This window comes from Macaca nemestrina, chromosome 1, assembly GCF_043159975.1.
Source record: "Macaca nemestrina isolate mMacNem1 chromosome 1, mMacNem.hap1, whole genome shotgun sequence".
Taxonomy (NCBI): Eukaryota; Metazoa; Chordata; class Mammalia; order Primates; family Cercopithecidae; genus Macaca; species Macaca nemestrina.
Window position 1 is genome coordinate 232,307,077 of NC_092125.1, and position 19,430 is coordinate 232,326,506.

Here is a 19,430-nt window from a genome sequence, read left to right on the forward strand (position 1 = left end):
TGTTTTTACTTCGACACGTGGTGCTTCCTGCACAGCCGGCAGCGTGTGGTGGAGCCCAGTTGTGCGTTTCTGTCTGTGATTGTCCCTCAGGCTCCCCCCCTGCTCTAGTGGGTTTGGGTTTGGGGTCCGCCCCTGGGACTGAGCCCCTCATTTCCTTTTTTTTTGTTTTGTTTTGTTTTTTGAGACGGAGTCTCGCTCTGTCGCCCAGGCTGGAGTGCAGTGGTGTAATCTCAGCTCACTGCAGCTTCACCTCCCAGGTTCACGCCATTCTCCTGCCTCAGCCTCCCGAGTAGCTGGGACTACAGGCGCCTGCCACCACGCCCGGCTAATTTTTTTGTATTTTTAGTAGAGACGGGGTTTCACCATGGTCTCGATCTCCTGACCTTGTGATCCGCCCGCCTCAGCCTCCCAAAGTGCTGGGATTACAGGCGTGAGCCACCGCACCCGGCCTTTTTTTTTTTTTTTTTTTTTTTTTTGAGACGGAGTCTCGCTCTATCGCCCAGGCTGGAGTGCAGTGGCCGGATCTCAGTTCACTGTAAGCTCCGCCTCCCGGGTTCCCGCCATTCTCCTGCCTCGGCCTCCCGAATAGCTGGGACTACAGGCGCCCGTCACCACGCCCGGCTAGTTTTTTGTGTTTTTTTAGTAGAGACGGGGTTTCACCACGTTAGCCAGGATGGTCTCAATCTCCTGACCTCGTGATCTGCCCATCTCGGCCTCCCAAAGTGCTGGGATTACAGGCTTGAGCCACCGCGCCCGGCCGAGCCCCTCATTTCCATCGTAGCTTCAGCTCCGTCAATGTGGTGTTTGTTTCCACTGTTGACAGGCACTTAGGTTGGAATTCTTTTGGTGTTTGCTTTGTCTTGTTTTGCTGCTAACAAAAAATGCTGCATTAAACACCCACCTCCAAGACGTCTATAAGAAGGTGTGAAGGGCCCACCATTTTCCCGGGACCACTTGGCCCTCTGTGACCCAAGTCAGCCTCGGTGAAGTGGTTTATTAATTTTCTCGTTTTTCGTTGCTCCCTGTCACCTGCAAGACCTTTGAAAGGTTGCACCCAGCCAGGCATGGTGGCTCATGTCTGTAATCCCAGTTCTATGGGAGGCTGAGGCGGGCGGATCACATGAGGTCAGGAGTTTGAGACCAACCTGGGCAACATGGTGAAACCCTGTCTCTTCTAAAAGTACAACAATTAGCCAGGCTTGGTGGCGCGTGCCTGTAATTCCAGCTGCTCGAGAGGCTGAGGCATGAGAATCCCTTGAATCCAAGAGGTAACTGCAGGGAGCTGAGACTGTGCCACTGCACTCCAGCCTGGGTGACAGAGTAAGACTCTCAAAAAAAAAAAAGAAAAGAAAGAAATGTCTTACTAGACAGTTTCAGGCTGGAATCTGTTTGCATTTGTGCCATCCGGCATTTCCAGCCTGGGAAGAGTCAGTGACAGGAACGAACCGTGGGTGCCTCTGTGGGGGTGGCTCCCAGCGGCTCCCGCCTGGTTGCCCTTGAGTTGGCTGAGGAGCTGAGAACTTGGACTTCAGGATTCTCTGACTTCACTGGTCTGACGTGGAGCTCCCAGTGTTTGAATAAGAAGTGGCTGGGTGTGGTGGCTCACGCCTGTAATCCCAGCACTTTGGGAGGCCGAGGCAGGTGGATCACTTGAGGTCACGAGTTCAAGACCAGCCTGGCAACATGGCGAAACCCCGTGTCTACTAAAAGTACAAAAATTAGCCAGGCGTGGTGGCAGGCGTCTGTAATCCCAGCTACTCGGGAGGCTGAGGCAGGAGAATCGCTTGAACCTGGGAGGTGGAGGTGCAGTGAGCCAAGATTGTGCCACTGCACTCCAGCCTGGGCAACAGATCAAGATTCCATCTCAAAAAACAAAAGAAAAAAATGGCAGCTAGCCTCAGCCGTTTACGCAGGGACAGGTGTTTATGTGGGAGGAAGATTAGATATTAGATCTCGCCTCCTCCTGCGGCCTTGGAGCTATGGGGACAGGGATGCTGGGGGTGAGGACGGTTCACGGTAGTAAAGTCCTACGAGAGTGGGAGGGGAGTGGAGGCCCCAGGACCATGTGGGTGCAACAGCAGGGACGGGACAGTCACCCAGACCGAGCCGGGGCAGGGCTGTGGGAGCACAGGTCAGTGTGACGTTGGCTGGGGCTCAGCATGCGTGACCCAGGGCTGGGCAGTTCCACTCCTGCACGTAGACACAGACGAGGATGCTCCTAGTAGCCCTACCCAAGTGCTTCTTGCCAGAATGGGTCCATTTGTCCAGTGGGCTGCTGTGCAGCGATTGGACGCAGAACGTCGTCCTGGCTGCACGGACAGGCCTTTGTTTGCAGTCGGCTTCTTGGTTAAGCTCTTTTAATTTTTTTAAACTTCTTTTTTAATTAGAGGCAGGGTCTTGCTGTGTTGCCCAGCCTGGAGTTCAGTGGCACAATCACTGCAGCCTTGACCTCTCCTGCTCAAACAGTCCTCCCACCCCAGCCTCCTAAGTAGTTAAGACTGCAAGCACCACCGTGCCCGGCTACATTAAAAAAAATTCTTTTTATTTTTTTGAGATGGAATTTTGCTCTTGTTGCCCAGACTGGAGTGCAATGGCGTGATCTCGGCTCACCGCAAACCTCTGCCTCCCGAGTTCAAGTGATTCTCCTGCCACAGCCTCCCGAGTAGCTGGGATTACAGGCGCCTGCCACCATGCCCGGCTAATTTTGTATTTTTAGTAGAAACGGGGTTTCTCCACGTTGGTCAAGGTGGTCTTGAACTCCTGACCTCGTGATCCACCCGCTGCAGCCTCCCAAAGTGCTGGGATTACACTCGTGAGCCGCTGTACCCAGCATTTTTTTTTTTTTTGGGAGATGGAGTCTCGCTCTTTCACCCAGGCTGGAGTACAATGGTGCAATCTCGGCTCACTGCAAGCTCTGCCTCCCAGGTTCAAGCGATTCTCCTGTCCCACCCTCCCGAGTAGCTGGGATTACAGGTGCCAGCCACCAGGCCCGGCTAATTTTTTTTGTATTTTTAGTAGAGACGGGGTTTTGCTGTGTTGGCCAGGCTGGTCACGAACTCCTGAGCTCAGGCGATCCGCCCGCCTTGGCTGCCCAAAGTGCTGGGATTCCAGGTGTGAGCCACTGCTGCTGGCCCAGAACCTTAAGTTCTTGATGTACAGAGAACAGCAGCATCATTGAAGTGTGATTTCTGTTTTTTTGTCTCCACTAATTGTGAGCAAACATTAGGGTGGGGACTGGGCTGCTTGTGCGGGTCCCACGGGCTTCTTGGGAGCCCAGTGTCAGCAGAGAAGGGGAACGGGGGCCCTCACTGTGGGGAGCAGTTTTGCCTGGAGTGCTGTGAGTTTCTCAGATGGAAACTAAGTGGACAGACTGTTCTGGCAAGAGAGGGATGCGCGGCCGCGTGTGGGCTGGGAAATGCTTGCCTTTGGAATTCCAGGTTTGCCTTGATGTCAGGTGGGCCATGACGGGCATCGTCTGCCCACGCCCGGAGCCCGGCGTCCTGCTCGTTGTTCCTGGGGGTGGGTTCTTGAGTGTTGCCTCCTTGCCGTGTAAATGAATTTGGTTTTAGAAACTCGCTGGTGGTGGCAGAGTCTGCGTAGCAGGTGCTGTGACAGCGTCCCCAGTCGAGGTGGGAGGGAGAGGGCAAGGGCCGTGAGGCCCAGTGAGGTGGGGAGTGAGATCCCGGCCTGCTGTGCGGAGCCCTGTCCCCGTGCTCTGTCCTTTTGTTCTGCCGCACCCTTTGTTCTTGGATTTTCACCTCAGGAAAGCCAGGTAGCTGCTCCACCCCCAGCCCGGGCCCATCAGTCCGGGAAAAGGGCACAAAGTCTCCTAGCTCCCTGGCTCAGGGCCCAGCCAGTCTTAGCTCCAGGGAGGCTGCAGCCCACAGAGATTTAGCTCCCGGCTCATTGTCACCCCAAGCTAAGCCGCGGACCATGCTGCTGAGCAGGAAGAAGGGAATGGTGCCTCCGTGGAGATCCGGCACTGTCAGTGGCCTGAGGAGTGGACACAGTCGCCTTTTGCTATTCTGAGGCTGTGGGAAGTGGTGGAGGGGCTGGCCTCGTCCCCACTGAGGCCTGGGGTGCCCTTGGAGGCAGCTGTCCTGGTGCACCGAGGGGTCAGGGCACACATGGGTGGCCTGGGAGCGTCCGGGTGGCACTGAGCTAGCGGTGTGATGGGCAGATGGGGAGCTCTGGGTGCACAGACACACAGAGCAGGGGTAGGAGAGGAGAGAGGGGACGGCAGCAGAGGCCACAACACACAGAGCAGGGGGAGGGGAGGAGAGAGGGGACGGCGGCAGAGGCCCTGGTGTTGCCCCCACTGGGGAGAGGGCAGGACCACCTGTTCCCGGGTGTGGAGAGGCCGAGTTTCAGGCACCTCTGAGCACTGCTGGGCAGGTGAGCTGGGGGAAAGGCCGGCCTGAGCACCTGCGGGAAGTCTCGGTAGGGGAGGGGGCGGAGTGCGTCCTTCAGTGTGAACATAGAATATATATACAGACAGCACGCACGCAAGTGCATAAGCATAAACCTAGAAGGAGGTCGTGGGTGAGGTGGGAACCCCAGTTTCCCGGGGGAGAAGTGAGAGGAGGAGGGGTCCTGGGTCGGGCAGCGCGGCCGGCACCACACGCTCCCAGAACGCCGCGTTGGTGAGACAGGATGGGTGCCCCTTCAGATGCACAGCCACCCACCGAAGTAGGAAGAGAAACCCAAGTGTGAGAAACAGGAAATCAGGGCTGCCTGAGTGCTGGGGTTGAGACCTGGGGGAGGTGGGGTCTCGGTGCTGCGGAGTCACGGTGGCACCTGCGCAAAGCCCGAGCTGGGGGGATGATTCCCACTGGCCCTTGGAAGGAAACAGGCTGTTCTGACCTTCGCGGAGGTTGTGGGAAGGGAGGGGGTGTCTCGCCTGAAAAGCCACAGTCACCTGAGCGTGAGGCGGGGGTAAGTGTGGCTTTGTACCACGGGGTCTGTCTAGAGAGTAGCATGGAATTAGTCCTGGGGCACAAAGCCCATCAAGAAGGTGCAGCTGCCAGCCAGGGCGTGAAGGACCCACAGCCCCAGGTCTGCCAGGAAGGTCAAGTGTGCCTGGAGACTGTCTCCCAAGAGCAAGGATCTGCCAACACGTGCAGAGAAAAATGGGATTCAATTGCTAAAACTCTCTGGACAGTGAATGATTGCATTTTCTTTTTTTTTTCTTAAGACAGTCTCACCCTGTTGCTGAGGCTGGCGTGCAGTGGCACCGTGTCGACTCACTGCAACCTCTGTCTCCTGGGTTCAAGCAGTTCTCCTGCCTCAGCCTCCCAAGTAGCTGGGACTACAGGCACCTGCCACCATGCCCAGCTAATTTCTTTTTGTATTTTTAGTAGAGACGGGGTTTCACTGTGTTAGCCAGGATGGCTATGATCTCCTGACCTTGTGATCCGCCCGCCTCGGCCTCCCAAAGTGCTGGGATTACAGGGGTGAGCCACCGCACCCGGCCCCGCCTGGCTAGTTTTTATATTTTTAGTAGAGACGGGGTTTCACTGTGTTGGCCAGGCTGGTCTTGAACTCCTGACCTCAGGTGATCCACCTGCCTCGGCCTCCCAAAGTGCTGGGATTACAGGTGTGAGCCACCGTGCCTGGTGCAATTGCATTTTCAGAGTAATTTTAAATTGGTGGTTGAAACCTTTGAGGACATTGAATGTTCAAAACGGGTAATATGTTTCCCTTTCTTACCGTTTTAGCGTCTGCTTCTGCGCTCTGCCTGGGAGAGGCCCTGGTGGCCTCGTTCCTGGCGCCCGGAGTCCCTGCTGCGGCCCCCCCCCCAGGCGGTCCCGGTGACCCATGCTGCCCAGCCTGGAGGTAAAGTCGTTCCTGGCGGTGGCTTCGGCATGTCGTCCTCGGTGAAAACCCCGGTGCTGGAAGAGCTCGCTCCTGGCTCTGAGGAGAAGCCTAAAGGCAAGTCGCCTCTCAGCTGGGGCTCTCTGTTTGGTCACCGAAGCGAGAAGATTGTTTTTGCCAAGAGCGACAGTGGCGTGGATGAGAACGTCCTGACCGTCACCATCACGGAGACCACGGTCATCGAGTCAGACTTGGGTGTGTGGAGCTCACGGGCGCTGCTCTACCTCACGCTGTGGTTCTTCTTCAGTTTCTGCACACTCTTCCTCAACAAGTACATCCTGTCCCTGCTGGGAGGCGAGCCCAGCATGCTAGGTAGGCGGCGGCTTGCGCGGGGTGGAGACCAGCTGCCCGGGAGGGTGTGGGGAGCCCGGGTCAGGATGGGAACCCGGGGTGGAGCCCGCTGCAGGTGCGGGGTCAGGATGGGAACCCGGGTCGGGATGGGAACCCGGGGTGGAGCCCGCTGCAGGTGTGGGGTCAGGATGGGAACCCGGGTCGGGATGGGAACCCGGGGTGGAGCCCGCTGCAGGTGCGGGAGGGGTGATTCTCCCGCTTGGCTTTGGCCCCCTCCCTCCCGCAGGTGCGGTGCAGATGCTGTCCACCACGGTTATCGGGTGTGTGAAAACCCTCGTTCCTTGCTGTTTATATCAGCACAAGGCCCGGCTTTCCTACCCACCCAACTTCCTTATGACGATGCTGTTTGTGGGTCTGATGAGGTAAAGAATCTCACGCTTTGGTTGAGTCTCTTTTTCTTTAAATGTAAAGTCCCTGTCTTGTTACTAGAGCGGGGACTCTGCTGGCTGGTGAGTTTTCAGTGCAGAGTTTATAAAAGCGTCAGGGCCGTCCAGATTTTAGGACACCAGTGAATGTGAATTCGCGGCTCTCACTGCCTCTCGCGCAGTCAGCTTCTTTCCAGGCTGCTCACAGGACAAGGCGCCTCCTTGTCTCTGGGGCATTTTCAAAGGGTGGCGGATGTCACTTCACGTTGGGCGCAGTGCCATTTCCTGGGGGCTCGACCTAAAGCGTCGCAGAAGCAGGTCCAGGCACCACGTTGGTGATGAGGAGGTGGGAAGAGGGGCTGACGTGCCCATTGACCGAGCAGGTCCCTTGGAGAGAGCCTGCCCAGCGGCTGCAGGTAGACAGACTTGTTCTAAGGTAATGGTGCTTTTTGCTAATTTTTAGGTTTGCAACTGTGGTTTTGGGTTTGGTCAGCCTGAAAAATGTGGCGGTTTCGTTTGCTGAGACGGTGAAGAGCTCCGCCCCCATCTTCACAGTGATCATGTCTCGGATGATTCTAGGGGAGTACACAGGTGAGGCCCCTGGGCCCCACCATCCCAGGCCTTCATCCGCGGTGCCTGTCTTTGCCACCTCCCATGGGGCTCTGCCGAGAGGACCACTCAGAGCGGGACCCACACTGGCAGTGCCTTCACTTCTCTCCTGAAACATTTTCCCCACGGTCACATGTGCGGGGGTGTCTTGGAGCCTGGTGTCTGCCAGGTCTTCTCACACTGGCATGCGGAGGTCAGGGCAGGGTTGTACCTCATGGCCCTAACTGGGTGGGGAGACAGTTGGGGACTGGGCAGATTCCTGGCAAGCAAGATTACCGCAGGTGCCAATCACTGACTCGAAGAGGATGGGCGGGGGCCGCCTTCGGCCAGCATCACACAGGTGGCTGTGGCTCCTGGTGTATGGGCCAGCCTGTGCCAGCACCCTACAGCCTCCCCAGCGCCCGCCACCACAGGCCTCTCCTGGGCCCCAGCCCCTGACCTCAGCTGCAACCCAGGCTCTTGCCTCTCCCACCTCTTAATGACTCACAGGCGATTTCCAGCGACATGTAGGCTCCATGTCGCATACCCGGTGTGGCTGCATGAAAACAAGCGAGGGACAGAGGCACCCACAGAGCGTGGCGTCTTGCACGGAGTGGGGGGTGGGGTATGTACACACGTGTTCGCCTGTTTAAGAAACGACAAGATCTTAAGGCCAAGGCAAATGTCTGTCTGCCTTTGGGGACGGGAGGAGGCCGAGGGTCCAAGGCGGGGTTGGGCTTGCCCCACGTGCACGTGAGACCCGCACACACGTTTAGGTGATTATAACAAAATCAAAGCTTAAAAGTCAACTGCTTCTTTGTTTTTGTTTTTTTGTTGTTGTTGTTTTTTTGAGGCAGGGTCTTGCTTTGTCGCCAAGCTGGAGTGCAGTGATGAGATCACGACTCACTGCAACCTCTGCCTCCCGCTTAGGCGATCCTCCCACCTCAGCCTGTTGGGTAGCTAGGACCTCAGACATGTGCCACCATGCCCGGCTAAGTTCTGTATTTTGTGTGTGTGTGTGTTTTAAACTGTGAATGTACGTTAGTCATTTTTCTTACAATTGAAACTTGAAACTCTGGGGATTCAGAATTAACAGCCTTGCCTGTGAGCTTCTTCTCAACACCAGAAAAAGTTCCGACCTTGCGTTTCACATTGTTCTGCTGGGCTTTGTCCGAATGAACCCTTGTGAGCTGCTGCTGTCATTTTCATGAGGATTCTCTTGTCCACAATTTCACCTGGGAAGACCGAGTCCTCAAGGATTGTGACGTACGCGACTATCAGACCGTGGATCCTGGGACACCTTTGCTTATTTTTTGTACACCTTTTTTGAGTTGGTTTAGACAGAATTCTCCTCTAAGCAATAGACAGCATACTTCCCAGTGAACTTTTTCTTCAATTCATGTACTAGCCAGACTTGGATTTTCTGGAATGATTTCAGTGGCAGAACAGGAACAAAAACTATAACTTCCTTTTTTTCTTTTTTTTTTGAGACGGAGTCTCGCTCTGTCGCCCAGGCTGGAGTGTAGTGGCACGATCTCGGCTCACTGCAAGCTCTGCCTCCCAGGTTCTCGCCATTCTCCTGCCTCAGCTTCCTGAGTAGCTGGGACTACAGGTGCCCGCCACCAGGCCTGGCTAATTTTTTGTATTTTTAGTAGAGATGGGGTTTCACTGTGTTAGCCAGGATGGTCTCCATCTCCTGACCTCATGATCCACTCACCTCGGCCTCCCAAAGTGCTGGGATTACAGGTGTTAGCCACTGTGCCCGGCCCTTTTTTTTTTTCTTTTTTTGAGATGGAGGCTTCCTCTGTCGTCCAGGCTGGAGTGCAGTGGCGCGATCTTGGCTCACTGCACCCTCCGCCTCCTGGGTTCAAGCGATTCTCCTGCTTCAGCCTCCCGTGTAGCTGGGATTCAGGAGACTGCCACCACACCCAGCTAATTTTTGCATATTTAATAGAGATGGGGTTTCACCGTGTTGGCCACGCTGGTCTCGAACTCCTGCCCTCGTGATCTGATCTCCCACAGTACTGGGGTTCCAGGCATCAGCCGCTGCGCCTGGCCTGTGATAACTTTCTGACCACCAGCGACCTCCGTTTCCCTCGCTGCCGTAGTGATCAGCTCCCTGAGCTGAGCCCTGACGTCCGAGTTCATTTCCAGCTCCCGAAGAACTGAGAAGCCAAGAACAGCAGGGCCAACCCTCAGCGCATGTCTGAGCACCCCCGGCCTTATATGTGTGTGTTTTATAGAGACGGGGTCTCGCTATGTTGCCCAAGCTGGTCTTGAACTCCTTGCCTCACGTGATCCTCCTGCCTCCGCCTCCTAAAGTGCTGGGATTATAGGCGTCAGCCGCTGCGTCCGACTTTAAAAAGCAATCCTGAAAATCATGAACAAAATGACACAGAGCAACCTTGTTGCCCATCAAACCGTGCAGAAAGGAGCTGTTTATTTCCAGCAAGTTTAAAACGTCGATTTGACCTCCAGCCATGGTAGATGAGATATTAGAAAACCAACTCTCTTGCTGACAACAGTGAGAAAATCTTGATGCCATTTAGCAAAAAGAAGTCTGTAGGGGAGGCGTTGGAGAGTGACAGAGGTGCCAGGGCCTGAGGCACTCAGCTTCCGGAGCCTCGGGCAGCCCAGAGAAGTGACCCTGTCTTAAGGCACCACCCTCCCCAGTGCATTTGCTAATGGTTTCTGAGCAGAGCAGTCTCCTGGGGCTGAAGGGGCACAAGCTGGAACGGGCGCGCCACCTTGGGGACCCCCAGACTCCAGACCTTCAGCTGGGATGGGAATCTGGTGCTGGATAAAGGTGTCTGACGCCCCAGCGGCATGTCACCAGCAGCAGCACGTCCTCCCGGAAGGGTGAAACGGCGTTCAGTCTCCAGTGTTCTCTACACATTTCATAAATGTTGTCTGGGATTCAACCGGTTTCCAGCAGAGGACGAGACCAGGTGATGGCAAATGAGAGGATGCCCCAGTGGCTGGAGCCTGCCAACACGGACTCGGGTCCCTCTGCTACGCCAGGGTCTCGGCCAGGCCGCATCTGCGGGTTTCCCACATTAACTTGACTCAGGTTTCTTTTTCTTCTTTTGAGACAAGGTCTCACTCTGTCGCCCAGGCTGGAGTGCGGTGGCGTGATCACAGCTCACTGCAGCCTCGGCCTCCCCAGCGCAGGTGATCCTCCCACCACAGCCTCCCCAGTAGCTGGGACCACAGGCGTGTGCCACCACACCCAGCTAATTTTTGTATTGTTTGTAGAGGTGGGGTGTCCTTGTTGCTCAGCCCTGGGCTCAAGTGATCCTCCTGCCTCGGCTTCCCAAAGTGCTAGGATTACAGGTGTGAGCCATGTTCTGTGGATTTTTTAAAAATTCCTTCACGTAAAAGTGTTTTGTTATGTTTCAAAAGGAACAGAAAAGCATCAACTCAATGTGGGAGTGCCCCTCCTGGCCCCCAGAGTCTCTTTCTCTGCAGTTCCCGGGGGACCATGTTCACACTCACCGTTTCACATTCACAGAACATTCTGAGCATCCACAGAACTAGGAAGGTTTCTGGGGCTCGCCCGCCCGTGACTGGGGCTCAGCTTCTGGGAGACGCATCTCATGCAGAGTGAAAGGCGCCACCTTTGCCGTGGGGACGGGACTTGTTCGCAGACGTGGACTTTGATTTGCTTTATCTTACAATGTGAAGGAACTGACAAGTATTGTTTTTGAATTGAAGGAAGCGTCCGTTCCTTTTATAAGAGGGAACGGAAACAGCCTGGGCCTCGGGAGGGAGCTTCCACCCGGCGGGTCAGCCACTCACAGGGGCTGTCCTCTTGCCAGGGCTGCTGGTCAACCTCTCCCTCATCCCAGTCATGGGCGGGCTGGCGCTGTGCACGGCCACTGAGATCAGCTTCAACGTCCTGGGGTTCTCGGCCGCGCTGTCCACCAACATCATGGACTGGTGAGTCACAGAGAAGGTGGGTGTGAGGGGGACAAGACCCGGTGCTCCCTTGCCTGCATCTGGGTGTGCGGATTCTCAGATGAGCTGAGAATTCCTCCCGTGAGCCAAAGCAGGTGCGTCCTATGCTGCGCTTTCCTAAAGAGCAAAACAGGCCGGGCGCGGTGGCTCACGCCTGTAATCCCAGCACTTTGGGAGGCTGAGGTGGGCGGATCATGAGGTCAGGAGATCAAGACCATCCTAGCGAACACAGCGAAACCCCGTCTCTACTAAAAAATGCAAAAAATTAGCCGGATGTGGTGGCGGGTGCCTGTAGTCCCAGCTACTCGGGAGGCTGAGGCAGGAGAATGGTGTGAACCCAGGAGGCGGAGCTTGCAGTGAGCCGAGATCGCGCCACCGCACTCCAGCCTGGGCGACAGAGCGAGACTCCGTCTCAAAAAAGGGAAAAAAAAGAGCAAAACAGCAGTTATCCTCGTAAGGTAACTTTCTCAAAAACAAGCCAAAATTTCAGGATGGACAGTCTTGATACTTAAAATACTAACCATGGAGACACGGTTAGTTGATAAATGCTGAAATGCACGGCATACGTTCAGCGGTGCGTCTCGCTCAGGGCGTCTTCACGCGGCTGCCAGAGCAGGGACAGTCCCCCAGCGGCAGGTTCTACCTGTTCGGGAGCTGCGCCACCTCCAGGCCGGGCGGATCCTCTGCTTCCTTGGTGGCCGTCGGTGTCCTGGTGTCACGATGGCAGAAAGGATGAGAGGCCAATTCCCACAGTGAGGACGGCACGTGGCGGGGTCCAAGAGGAAAGGGCCCTGTTATTCATATCTTTGTCACTCAGTAGAGAAGAGCGGTGGACGCTGCACTTTGGGGCCTGTTCAGATTCACCCAGAATTGGGCGTCCACATCCCTGCTGTGCTGTTAATGGCCACACTCCAGCCCTGGCAAAACTTGCCCTTTGAGAATGACTGGCTTCTAGGCTTTTCCTGCTTTTGAGGAAGGAAAGGAAAAGACACCACCACCGGTGTCTAAGAGTTTATCATTATTACTAATAAGCAAAACAGGTTCATGGTGAGATTTTGAATAATACAGAAGTAAAAATAAAAATCTGTTGGGCGCGGTGGCTCACGCCTGTAATCCCAGCAGTTTGGGAGGCTGAGGCGGGCAGATCACAAGGTCAGGAGATCAAGACCACCCTGGCTAACACGGTGAAACCCCGTCTCTACTAAAAATACAAAATATTAGCCGGATGTGGTGGCGGGCGCCTGTAGTCCCAGCTACTCGGGAGGCTGAGGCAGGAGAATGGCGTGAACCTGGGAGGCGGAGCTTGCAGTGAGCTGAGATCTCGCCACCCCACTCCACCCTGGGTAACAGAGCAAGACTCTGTCTCAAAAAACAAACAAAATCTGTTGGGCGTGGTGGCTCACACCTGTAATCCCAGCACTTTGAGAGGCTAGGGTCGGTGGATCACTTGAGGTCCACCAAGCTGGAGTTGGAGACCAGCCTGGCCAACGTACTGAAACCCCATCTCTACTAAAAATACAAAAATTAACCGGGCGTGATGGTGGCACCACTGAGGTCTGGTCATTGTCGCCGTCGCTGCGTGTGAGCGCAGACACCTAGTCCCCTGATGTTCCGTGCTGAGGGCTAGTATTGATGCATCACCTCTTTTCTTTATTCTAGTTTGCAAAATGTTTTTTCGAAAAAGCTTCTCAGCGGGGACAAATACAGGTTCTCGTAAGTATTACTCGTCAGTGAAATCTCCAGGTCATAAGACGAAGAGGACTTCCTGCCCACTTTAGGAGTCAGAGCACCCCACAGACCTGACTCCCTTCCTGTCTGGCTTGGGTGGTCTTTACAAGTACCTTGTCTAAGGTCGGGAGGGACCCACCTGCTTCTCAGCCGCTCCCTTGAGCCCCTCAGCCAGCCTGGCGTGCGTTTGCGTTTTCATTTCTGGGAAGCTGCGGCCGCCCTCGTCCTGCCTAGAGAGAATCAACGTCTCGTGGGCTGGGGTGCCTGGATGTTCTTGCTGTGAGGAGCTGCTTGTGGACCCGGCCTCTCCCGACACGGCGGGGGCCCAGCGTGTTCTGTTGCCCACAGGGCCCCGGAGCTGCAGTTCTACACCAGTGCCGCCGCGGTGGCCATGCTCGTCCCGGCCCGGGTCTTCTTCACGGTGGGTTTCAGACACAGGTGTCCCGTCCTTACTCGCCCGGCTGCCTTATCTGGTGGTTCAGGGGCAGAATGACTTCCCTTTCCAGGCCGTGTGCTGGCTGGTCGTGCCCAGCTCCGCTGCAGCCCTGCTTAGCTGAGGTGCTCTGGGAGCACTTGGGGTTTGCAGCTCCGATTTTTGTGTGAAGACTTTTATTTTGTTTATTGTTTGTTTTGTTTTGATTCTTCATCATTCAACTTGAGGGGGCTTTTAGGCTAGCTTAATTTCTTTTTTTTATCAAAAAAACTTTTTTTTTTTTTTGAGGAGTCTCGCTCTATATCCCAGGCTGGAGTACAATGGCGTGATCTCTGCTCACGCAAAGTCCGCCTCCTGGGTTCACGCCATTCTCCTGCCTCAGCCTCCCAAGTAGCTGGGACTACAGTTGCCCGCTGCCACCACGCCCAGGCAATTGTTTTTTTTTTTTTTTTTTTGAGATGAAGTCTCTCGTTGCCCAGGCTGGAGTGCAGTGGCACAATCTGGGTTCACTGCAACCTCCGCCTCCAGGTTCAAGCGATTCTCCTGCCTCAGCCTCCCGAGTAGCTGGGATTACAGGCGCGCACCACAACGCCTGGCTAATTTTTGTATATTTAGTAAAGAGGGAGTTTCACCATGTTGACCAGGCTGGTCTCCAATACTTGATCTTAAATAATCCACCCGCCTCAGCCTCCCAAAGTGCTGGACAGGCGTGAGCCACTGCATCTGGCCTAAATATCTTTTTTTTTTTTTTTTAGACAGAGTCTGGCTCTGTCGCCCAGGCTGGAGTGCAGTGGCGCCATCTCGGCTCACTGTGAGCTCCGCCTCCCAGGTTCACACCATTCTCCTGCCTCAGCCTCCTGAGTAGCTGGGACTACAGGTGCCTGCCACAACACCCAGCTAATTTTTTTGTATTTTTAGTACAGATGGGGTTTCATGGTGTTAGCCAGGATGGTCTCGATGATCTGACCTCGTGATCCACCCGCCTCAGCCTCCCAAAGTTCTGTGATTACAGGCGTGAGCCACCGTGCCCGTCCCATGTTAACTATTTTTAAGTGTAAAGCTGAGTGGCCATCACCATCACCCATCTCCAGAACTCTCTTCATTTTGCAAAACTGAACCTTTGCCCTCATTCAGTGCTCCCCATTCTCATCCCCCACCCCTGGCACCCCCATTCCACTTTCTGTCTCTGAATTTGGTGACCCTAAAGACCTCATACAAGTGGAATCATATCACATCTGTCCTTCTGTGTCTGGCTTATCTCACGTAGCATGGTGTTTTGGTGTTTTGAGGTTTACATGTGTTGTTGCATGAATCAGTTTCTTCCCTTCGTATTTTTTGAGACTGGGTCTTGCTGTGTCACCCAGGCTGCAAAGCACTGCAGCCTCATAGCTCACTGCAGCCACGGCCTCCCAGGCTCAAGCAATTCTCCTGCCTCAGCCTCCCAAACAGCTGGGATGGCAGGCATGTGCCACACCTGGCTAATTTATTTATTTATTTATTTATTTTTATTTTTTGAAATGGAGTCTTGCCCTGTCACCCAGGCTGGAGTGCAGTGGGGCGATCTTGGCTCACTACAGCCTCCACCTCCCGGATTCAAGTGATTCTCCTGCCTCAGCCTCCCGAGTAGTTGGGATTACAGGTGTGCGCCACCACTCTGGCTAATTTTTGTATTTTTAGTAGAGACGGGGTTTCACCATGTTGCCCATGTTGCAGCGGCACAATCTGTGCTTACTGCAGGCTGGTCTTGAACTCCTGACCTCGAGTTATCTGCCCACCTCGGCCTCACAAAGCGCTGGGATCACAGGTGTGAGTCACCGTGTGCAGCCAGTTTTTTATTTTTTGTATTAACAGGGTCCTACTGTATTGCCCAGGCTGGTCTCAGACTCCTGGGCTCAAACCTCGGCTTCTCAAAGGTGGCTCCCACCTGGGATGACAGGCGTGAGCCACTGCGCTCAGCCTTTTTTCCTTTTTTTTTTTTTTTTTTTTTTTAATGAGACAGTGTCTCGCTGTGTCGCCCCACCCAGGCTGGAGGGCAGTGGCACAATCTTGGCTCACTGCAAGCTCCTCCTCCCGAGTTCACACCATTCTCCTGCCTCAGCCTCCTGAGTAGCTGGGACTACAGGCACCCGCCACCACACCTGGCTAACTTTTTGTGTTTTTAGTAGAGATGAGGTTTCACCGTGTTAGCCAGGATGGTCTCGATCTCCTGACCTTGTGGTCTGCCCACATCGGCCTCTCAAAGAACTGGGATTACAGGCGTGAGCCACCGCGTCCGGCCCCTTTTTTTTTTTTTTAAGGTTGAATAGTACTCCATTGTGTGGGTAAGACCACATTCTGTTTATTCATCCATCCGTTGTGGGTTCTTTCTGCCTTTGGCTGTTAAAAATAATTCTGTAGTGAATGTGGGGATGCAAATATCCCTTAGAGACCCTGCTTTCAATTCTGTGTTTTAGTATCATTTTTAATAATAGGTACCTCTTTATTAACTCATTAAATAACCAGATCTAGCAGTAAGCCTAGTATCTATGGTAGTTTGATGTAGTGATGAGGGTAAACAGTATTTCAGGGTATCAGCAACAACTGCTAACAGGATATGAAAGTATCTGTAGTTTTGTTTTTTGTTTTTGTTTTTTTTTTGAGACAGAGTTTCACTCTTTATTACCCAGGCTGGAGTGCAGTGGTGCAATCTCAGCTCACTGCAAACCTCCGCCTCCCGGGTTCAAGCAATTCTCCTGTCTCAGACTCCTGAGTAGCTGGGATTATAGGCACGCACCACCACACCCGGCTAATTTTTGTATTTTTAGTAGAGATGGTGTTTCACCATGTTGGTCAGGCTGGTCTCAAACTCCTGACCTCAGGTGATTCACCTGACTCGGCCTCCCAAAGTGCTGGCATCACAGGCGTGAGCCACTGCGCCTGGCCTATCTGTAGTATTATAGTTTATTCCCAACATTCATAATTGAATGAAATGCTGAGTTTCAAGTAAAGGTTAGTAAAGATAAAGATGCAGTTTTTTCCCAGTTGAGTTCATGGACCTTCTAAATGCAATTTGTAGACTTCCCTAGAGTGCCCCACACGGAGGGTTCTCTGTGCGAGGTGCAGTTTCAAGTTCTTATCTTATTGTCGTTTTCTGGATTTTAATCCGTTAGCTGTCAAGGCTGGCTGACTTGGCCGTTCTCCCTGCGAGGAAGTTGTGGTTGCCGGCCGGGGCCATCAGTTCTTGTGGGTGTGTTCCCAGCAGTGGAACTGCTGGATTATATAATAATTCTGTGTTTAATTTTTTTTTTTTTTTTTTTTGAGATGGAATCTCACTCTGTTGCCCAGGCTGGGGTGCAGTGGTGCAATCTCATCTCACTGCAGCCTCTGCCTCCCGGGTTTAAGTGATTGTCCTGCCTCCCTCCTGAGTAGCTGGGATTACAGGCGCACACCACCACGCCTGGCTAATCTTTAGATTTTTAGTAGAGACGGGGTTTCACTGTGTTGGCCAGACTGGCCATGCCCGGCCCTTCCTTGGGGTTTCTGTTGCATTTTCCTGCTGATGGTGATGTTCGGCTGCTTTCATGTGCTTGTCCGTTTGCATCTGCATGGTGAAAACTAATTAGTGCAAAAAATAATGGAAAAAAAACCAGAAAATGGATGAGTGCACAGTTCAGCTCTCCGCCCTAGAGGCATTTTCTTTTTTTTTTTTTTTTTTTTTTGAGACAGAGTCTCGCTCTGTCGCCCAGGCTGGAGTGCAATGGCGCAATCTCGGCTCACTGCAAGCTCTGCCTCCCGGGTTTACGCCATTCTCTTGCCTCAGCCTCCCGAGTAGTTGGGACTACAGGCGACTGCCACCTCGCCCGGCTAGTTTTTTTAAATATTTTTTAGTAGAGACAGGGTTTCACCGTGTTAGCCAGGATGGTCTCGATCTCCTGACCTCGTGATCCACCCGTCTCGGCCTCCCAAAGTGCTGGGATTACAGGCTTGAGCCACCGCGCCCGGCCGTGGCATTTTCATAGCTGTCCTCAGTGTCAGCAGCTTTACCCAGTGTCTGGGCAGGAGTGGCGCTGGGCGTTTTTGGTGGATGATTAGTAAATGGAAAATGCAAACCAATAGAATATCGTTTTGTTTTTGCCACATAGGACGTCCCAGTGATCGGGAGGAGCGGGAAGAGCTTCAGCTACAACCAGGACGTGGTGTTGCTGCTTCTGACAGATGGAGTCCTGTTCCACCTTCAGAGCGTCACGGCCTACGCCCTCATGGGGAAGATCTCCCCTGTGACATTCAGGTGAGCAGAGGAACTTCCAGGAGCTGAGGGTGTCCAGGTCGTTTCGAGAGGAGACTAAAAATCTAGGTATTTTTATAAGAGACACATGTGGCCAGGCGTGGTGGCGGGCGTCTGTAGTCCCAGCTACTCAGGAGGCTGAGGCAGGAGAATGGCGTGAACCTGGAAGGTGGAGCACTCCAGGTTCACTCCAACAGAGCGAGACTCCTTCTCAAAAAAAAAAAAAAGAAAGAGACACATGTGATTCTCTTCCACGGGGATGACTGTGGCTGTGCACTGTAATTACTAGGCCATTTTATACCCATGCCATTTGAAATGCAAATGATAGGCCGGGCCCAGTGGCTCACGCCTGTAATCCCAGCACTTGGGAGGACAAGGCAAGTGGATCATTTGAGGTCAGGAGTTCAAGACCAGCCTGGTCAACATGGTGAAACCCTGTCTCTACTAAAAATACAAAAAAATTTGCCAGGTGTGGTGGTGGTGCGCCTGTAATCCCAGCTACTGGGGAGGCTGAGGCAGGAGAATCACTTGAACCTGGGAGCCGGAGGTTACAGTGAGCTAAGATCACGCCACTGCACTCCAGCCTGTGTGATGAGAGCGAGACTCCATCTCAAAAAAAAAAAACAAATGATAAACCGTAAAATAAACTGTAAACTGTGTGAAATAGGTTTTTAGGGAAATCTCCACTAGAAGTCTTTGCATTTGACGGTTTTTGAAATTGAGTGCTTTTCCGTCTAGAATAGCAGGGTGCCTCGACTAGTCTTTTTTTTTTTTTTGAGACGGAGTCTCGCTCTGTCACCCAGGCTGGAGTGCAGTGGCCGGATCTCAGCTCACTGCAAGCTCCGCCTCCCGGGTTCACGCCATTCTCCTGCCTCAGCCTCCCGAGTAGCTGGGACTACAGGCGCCTGCCACCTCGCCCGGTTAAGTTTTTGTATTTTTAGTAGATGGGGTTTCACTGTGTTAGCCAGGATGGTCTCGATCTCCTGACCTCGTGATCCGCCCGTCTCGGCCTCCCAAAGTGCTGGGATTACAGGCTTGAGCCACCGCGCCGGGCCCTCGACTAGTCTTGTCTGCAGGAATGGAATGGTCTCTTCTGGGCTGTCCAGCAAGCTTCTGAGCACTTGAAATGTGGAGAATGTAACAAGGACCAGATTCTGAATTCAAGCTGATTGTCGTCAGTTTGAACTTGAACAGACACCTGTGGTCACTGGTTCCTGTGCCGCGCAGCGCAGCTCTAGAAACGGGGGTGAGGCTCCTTCGGCTTCTTTCCACTTCTGTAACTGAACAGACTGAAGTTGCAATTTATTTATTTATTTATTTTATTTGCCCCAAAACGGAGTCTTGCTCTGTTGCCCAGAGCTTGAGTGCCGTGGTGTGATCTCGGCTCACTGCAACCTCCGCCTCCGGGTTCAAGCGATTCTTCTGCCTCAGCCTCCTGAGTGGCTGGGATTACAGGCCAATGCCACCATGCCCGGCTAGTTTTTGTATTTTTAGTAGAGACAGGGTTTCGCCATGTTGGCCAGGCTGTTCTCAAACTCCTGACCTTAGGCAATCCGCCCGCCTCGGCCTCCCATAGTACTGGGATTATAGGCGCGAGCCACCACGCCCAGCCAAAGGTGCAATTTGAAGACGAAACTAGCCGGGAGGACTGGAGGTCGAGGCGGGCGGATCGCCTGAGCTCAGGAGTTCAAGACCACCCTGGGCAACGTGGTGAAACCCCGTCTTTACTGAGACACAAAAAATTAGCCAGGCCTGGTGAAATGTACCTGTAGTCCCAGCTACTTGGGAGGCTGAGGCATCAGAATCACTTCAGCCCAGGAGGCGGATGTCGGAGTGAACCGAGATCACGCCACTGCACTCCAGCTTGGGC

At 53.7% G+C, this 19,430-nt stretch overlaps 1 protein-coding gene across 2 annotated transcripts in view; it reads left to right on the forward strand.

Moving 5' to 3' along the window:
* The window catches only part of LOC105498337 (solute carrier family 35 member E2B), a 40,831-nt gene that overhangs the window by 13,303 nt on the left and 8,098 nt on the right, over positions 1 to 19,430 (forward strand). For both annotated transcript variants that reach the window (XM_071067911.1, XM_011770394.3), the window contains exons 2-8: positions 5,718 to 6,186; positions 6,452 to 6,587; positions 7,054 to 7,181; positions 10,997 to 11,117; positions 12,795 to 12,848; positions 13,212 to 13,284; positions 17,418 to 17,563. In XM_071067911.1, coding sequence (XP_070924012.1) covers positions 5,865 to 6,186; positions 6,452 to 6,587; positions 7,054 to 7,181; positions 10,997 to 11,117; positions 12,795 to 12,848; positions 13,212 to 13,284; positions 17,418 to 17,563 — 980 coding nt within the window. In that variant the 5' untranslated portion in view covers positions 5,718 to 5,864. The remainder of the gene's footprint in view (positions 1 to 5,717; positions 6,187 to 6,451; positions 6,588 to 7,053; positions 7,182 to 10,996; positions 11,118 to 12,794; positions 12,849 to 13,211; positions 13,285 to 17,417; positions 17,564 to 19,430) is intronic.